This window comes from Myotis lucifugus, unplaced genomic scaffold, assembly GCF_000147115.1.
Source record: "Myotis lucifugus unplaced genomic scaffold, Myoluc2.0 scaffold_212, whole genome shotgun sequence".
NCBI classification, from domain to species: Eukaryota; Metazoa; Chordata; class Mammalia; order Chiroptera; family Vespertilionidae; genus Myotis; species Myotis lucifugus.
Window position 1 is genome coordinate 1,757,493 of NW_005871260.1, and position 6,016 is coordinate 1,763,508.

General features: G+C 40.2%; 1 protein-coding gene across 2 annotated transcripts in view; it reads right to left on the reverse strand.

Annotated features, from left to right (window-relative positions):
• MDM1 (Mdm1 nuclear protein) overlaps positions 1 to 6,016 on the reverse strand; it is a 39,071-nt gene that overhangs the window by 15,447 nt on the left and 17,608 nt on the right. The window contains exons 8-9 of one of the 2 annotated variants that reach the window (XM_014463597.2): positions 1,552 to 1,581; positions 1,052 to 1,227 (exon numbers count right to left, since the gene is read on the reverse strand). In XM_014463597.2, coding sequence (XP_014319083.1) covers positions 1,052 to 1,227; positions 1,552 to 1,581 — 206 coding nt within the window. The remainder of the gene's footprint in view (positions 1 to 1,051; positions 1,228 to 1,551; positions 1,582 to 6,016) is intronic. The other variant, XM_023761668.1, reaches the window with a different exon arrangement.

Below are 6,016 nucleotides of genomic sequence, written 5' to 3' on the forward strand. Positions count from 1 at the left end.
TCAGGGGGTTTGGGTCTGCCCCTCACGCTGATCCTGGTGCCGGGAGGGCTCGGGGTCCGCTGATCCCGGTGCTGGGAGGCATATTACCCTTTTCCTATATAGGATAGAAGCCTGGTGCATGGGTAGGGGCTGGCTGGTTTGCCCTGAAGGGTGTCCTGGATCAGGGTGGGGGTCCCCACTGGGGTGCCTGGCCAGCCTGGATGAGGGGATGATGGCTGTTTGCAGCTGGTCACACACCCTTCAGGGTGGGGGTCTCCACTGGGGTGCCTGGCCAGTCTGGGTGAGGGGCTGAGGGCTGTTTTCAGGCTCGTGGGTGACTGAAGCTCCCAACCGCTCCTTTTTTTCTTTTTTTTTTTTATTCTGGGCCAAGGCCTCTGCTGCTGAAAGCAGGTATCTGGTTTGTTTCGGTTCTATAATCAAAACACTGTATCATCTCCAGCTCTGAGATCCAGCCAGCTGAAAGCTGGTTTCTGGGGTTTTATTTAGCTTCTATATTTGTTACAATGTTTCAAACTGCCAGCTCAGAGGCCGGCAAGGCAGGCGGGAAACGTTGGAGTCCGCAGTCACTGAAGCAAGCAAGCCTCATGTTCGCTTCCAGCTGCCTGGCTGCCGGCCACCATCTTGGCTGGCAGTTAATTTGCATATCGCCCTGATTAGCCAATGGGAAGGATAGCGGTCATACGCTAATTACCATGTTTCTCTTTTATTAGATAGGATGATAATGGATATGTACTAATAATAGCTTACTTTTAAAGTTCTTTTACAGCTGCTGTATAATCATCCCTATTCTATTTTTAATTATTAACAAGGAACATTATAAAATCCAGTCTTCCAGATTTACATTATGTATTCTTTATACACAAGTGTTTAAAGCAAGTATGTATGGGTTTATTTTTCAGAAAGTAAACTAAAAATAATAAAATATAATATATGGCTGGCATATCTCCATTTAAGTAGAAGATGAATTTTGAGTAGTATGTCATTTACCTATAAAATTCCATGATCTACATAAGCTACAGCATACTTTTTCACCACACAGAGAACATCTCACCCAGCAAGATCTAATGCTCTAATGTTACTGCTAACGGTTCCTTCTGAGCTCGTGGTCGAGGAGACATCCCACCAACTGTTGTTATCAGACAGAATCTGATTCAGATGGTCCCGAGAAAAATGTGTGCCCAGAACCCGTTTCCTGTAAAATTCAGCCTTCTCTCGGAGTTCTTTAACCTACGCAGGAGAATTAAGACATCATGCATTACTGTAAATGCTCCTTTGCAAACATTACCAAGTAGCATATCAAAGACATTGCACACATACAACCAGAGACCAATGAGAATGGAAGGCAGAAATAGCCACATACGTTTATCAAATTATGTGAATTTTTAAGCAGAAATTAAAACAGTCAAGCTAAAGCACAATGCAGTTATTTCAAGCCAGCACATAGGGAGAAATCTGTAGCAGCTAAGAAAAATATTGACACCTACTTCTTATTTCAACTGAAATTACACAAGTACTCTATGCATTATAATAGTTTTTTAAAAAGCAACGAACCTCTGCATACCACATGGCATTTAGAGTACCCTAGGGGAGAAATACAGAAACATACTTAATGACAGGTTAATACCATAAATGAATACTAATGGGAGTCAATGAAATACCTATTATTCTTCCTTCTAAATATATGTACCAAACTTGTCAACCAAATATTTTGGTATTTTAGTCATATTTAATTCAGTAACCAACATATGTTAATATAACTTCAAAAACCAGCCACATTATTGTATGGCTAAGATGCTGTCCATGACAAGTAACCTAATTACTATTCCAATTTCCTTACCCTGGGATAATTACTAAAATGCCCCAACTCCCTAAGCACTCGTTTTAATTTCCTAGTTTTATAAATAGTTACTAGTGAGTCATGAGGCTTCTCCTCAAATTCCTCAGCATTCCTTGGAATCAGCAGAACCTCAACTTTAAAAAAATATATTAAATATATGTTTTTTAATTCCACAAAATAGTAATTGTAATATATTCAACAAAGTGGCAGAGTACAAAAATTTTTTTGATGAACTATAAAGCGATCTGAATTCCCTAATATACAAATAACATATTTGCATATGAAATGGACTCTTACCCTCCTTTGAAACCCTTTCATTTTATGTATCATACTGCCACCTACTGGCTTCCATAAATATAAGTCCATAATGTAATAAATTATTTTAAATCCTATTTAAAATCATCTGTTAAAGGTTATAAACAATGTTACATCAATAAAAATTAAAGTAAGTAAAATAAAACAATCTTTATTCTCAAAATGACCTAATTTTTTCTATCATAAAGTTGAATATTAGCATTCCATCTGGATACTGTCTGATTAAATCGCCTTGCTTTTACTTAAAGACAAAAAAAAAAAAGCAAAAACTAAAACTTAGCATTGGAGAAACATATCCTCAACTCCGTACCAAGACACTGTGGAATTCAAAGAAAAAAATGTTACATCCCTAGTGAATTAGCCAGAGTCAAAGGACATCATCTGCCATGACATAAGAAACCATATAAATGCTTTAGTGAACCAAACCTGAAACATTACTAAAGGATAATTCAAAATATTGTTTTCTTCACTGCCCAAAAAACTGACCCATGTTCATTTATCATTTTTGTCAACGCCTATACTTTGATGAAAATTTGGAGTATAGCAGATCCTCAATTTGGTTTCGTTCAACGTTGTTTCATTATAACATTGATCAGATGCCATAGGAATGTAACTCTTGTTTATATCAATTAGTATATGGTAAAACTGCTTCATTATACAGTTTTGCTTAAAGTCACAGAACCCATCAATGATATTAAGTGAGGACTCACTGTAGTGATTTTTGCATTTAACAGGTAGAACTGAGACACATGAGTTAAGTCTGTCGAATTATTAACCAAGGTAATCTGAATGCACAAAAACCTTGTTATAATGTACCATAATATAATCCAGATTTTATTTCTAATACATACCCCATGTTTCAAATGTTTCATGGCTACTCCTACTTACTACTACTAATTCTCTGCCCCTGGATGACTACTAAAATGTTCCAACCCCCTAAGCCCAAGTTTTAATTTAGTTTTATATATAGTTACTATCAGTATAGAAGCCCCCAATGAGAGAGTCACAAGGCTTCTCCCGCAAATTCCTCAGCATTCCTTGGAATCAGAAGAACCTCAACTTTTTAAAAATATATTAAATATATACTAGTTTTTTAATCCCACAAAATAGTAATTGTAATATATGATAAAATCTGCTGGCCTTACACTGATTCCTCCTCTGTGTTCTTAAAGCCTTTGGTGCATATCCCCATTAGTACTTATTTTATCCTACAGGAATTAATTGCTAGTGTCATTCTCTCCCATTAACCTATGAACTCCTTGAGGTAAGGAAGAATGTAGCATTTAAACATTGTTTCCACAACCTGTCCTGAGTGTGGCCTAAGTGCACTGCCTGAGCTTAAAGGCTGGTAGCCAAAGATAAGCAAGAAAGTCCCTGTACTCAATGTGCTCAATTTGGTAGAGGAGTAAACCGCCTCTATGATAATTTATTATCATAATATTAGTATGGTTTATGCCATAATAAACAAATGAGATATAAGTTGAAAGGGTGGATCAAAAGGGGGACTGTCAGTCCTATACTGTGTGTAGGGTGGAGTGGAAAGGAACAGCGAAGAAGGCTGCATTCTATCTACGTGGGAGGACCTTATTGGTTGATAAATGAGAGGATGGATAAATATGCTCTCCACGGACACAGTGATCCAGTTTTATTTGACATCAATTTTTTTAAAGAAGGGAGAAGAGACACAGAAGTACTGTAAAACTTTGATTTACTCAGTTCTATTTGTTACTGACATTCAAAACAATGTTTCAAATTTACTTTATCAGCAATCTTTATTAATAATTTTAGTGTTAATGTTATGTTCTACAAATACATAATTTTAAACTTCTATAATCCTAAACTAAAATAAAAATTAGGAGGTTGAGCCCTGGCCAGTGTGGTTCAGCAGTTAGACTGTTAGCCCTCGGACTGAAGGGTCGCAGGTTCGATTCCAGTCAACAGCACATACCTCAATTGCAGGCTTGATCCCCGGTCCAAGGTTGGGGTGTATGCGGGAGGCAACCAATGGATGTCTCTCTCACATTGATGTTTCTCTCTCTCTCTGTATGTTCCCCTCCCTTCCACTCTTTCTAAAAATCAATGGAAAAATTAACAACAAAAATTAGGAGGTTGATATCTCCTAAGGCATTCTAGTAGAAAGAGTTTAAAAAAATTGATGGTGTGTACACAATAGTAAGAACAATCCTTACAGCCAAGAACCATAGGCACTAAAAAGGATATAAATAAACCATTCCAAACTCAACTGAAACAACACACACATCTCTTTCCAGGTAAAGTAATGTCATCAGATTACATGATATAATAAACATTATGAGTAGAATGTTTTCATTTCTGAATTTATTTTCCCCAACTAAGAATTTAACTAAGTCACTTAAAATCTATATACAGAAAATTCAAACTTAGAAAACTGGGGGGGGGGGGGGGGGGGAGGAGAATATAAAAATTGTTTTTTTCCAAAAATCATCCCCCAAAAGTGAGGCATCATCTTTATATCTAGTAGTCCTTACAATGTCTGTCAATTATAGAATGTGGAACTTTATATTAAATAAAGTCCTATCTGTGAAAGACACATTTAAAAAAAATTACCCAGAGAACAAATTGATGGTCAGGAGATGGGAGAGGGGTGGGTGAGAAAGGTGAAAGTGATTAAGAAGTACAAATTGCCAGTTATAAAATGTCACAGGGATGTAAAGGATAGCATAGGGAATATAATCAGTAATCTATACTAATAAAAGGGTTATATGCTAATTAGACCAGATCAACTGGACAACTTCCAGTCGTCCGGTCCTCCTTCCCAACAAAGCCACGGTGGTGGGGGCCGAGGCAGAGGAGGTTAGGGGAGATCAGGCCAGCAGGGGAGGGCAGTTAGGGGCGATCAGGCAGGCAGGTGAGCGGTTAGGAGCCAGAAGTCCCGCAGGCAGGTGAGCGGTTAGGAGCCAGCGGTCCCGGATTGCGAGGGATGTCCTGGATTGGAAAGGGTGCAGACCAGGCTGAAGGACCCCTCCCCCCGTGCATGAATTTCATGCACCGGGCCTCTAGTCTATCCTATCTAATAATAGAGAAACATGGTAATTAACCGTAACTTTGCTACCCTTCCCATTGGCTAATCAGCAAGATATGCCAACCAAGATGGCGGCTGGCAGCCACACAGCTGAAGCGAACATGAGGCTTGCTTGCTCCAGTGGCAGAGGAAGCCAAGGTTCCCCGCCTGCTGCAGCCCAGCTCTGAGCTCCAGATGCAACAATGTTGCAATTATAGAACCTAAACAAACCCCAGGTACCTGCTTTCAGCCGCCAGCGCGCTCAGAGCTTAGAGCTCCAGTGATGGCAACAGAGTTTCAATTATAGAATCTAAACAAACGCAGATACCTGCTTTCAGCCGGCAACGGCCTCAGAGCTGGAGCCGGCTCTCAGCTCCAGTGACAGCTATAGAAGGTAAATAAATCCCAGAATTTAAAAAAAAAGAAAAGAAAAAAGGAGAGGCTGGGAACTTCAGTCACTCACCAGCCTGAAAACAGCCCTCAGCCCCTCACCCAAACTGGCCAGGCACCCCAGTGGGGACCCCCACCCTGAAGGGGGTGTGACCAGCTGCAAACAGCCATCAGCTCGTCATCCAGACTGGCCAGGCACCCCAGTGGGGACCCCCACCCTGAAGGGGGTGTGACCAGCTGCAAACAGCCATCATCCCCTCATCCAGCCTGGCCAGGCACCCAAGCGGGACCTCCCATCTCTGATCCGGGACACTCTTCAGGGCAAACCAGCCGGCTCTCACTCATGCACCAGGTCTCTATCCTATATAGTAAATGGGTAATATGCAAACTGATCTTAACAGCAGAAGGACTGGGAATGACTGATCACTATGACA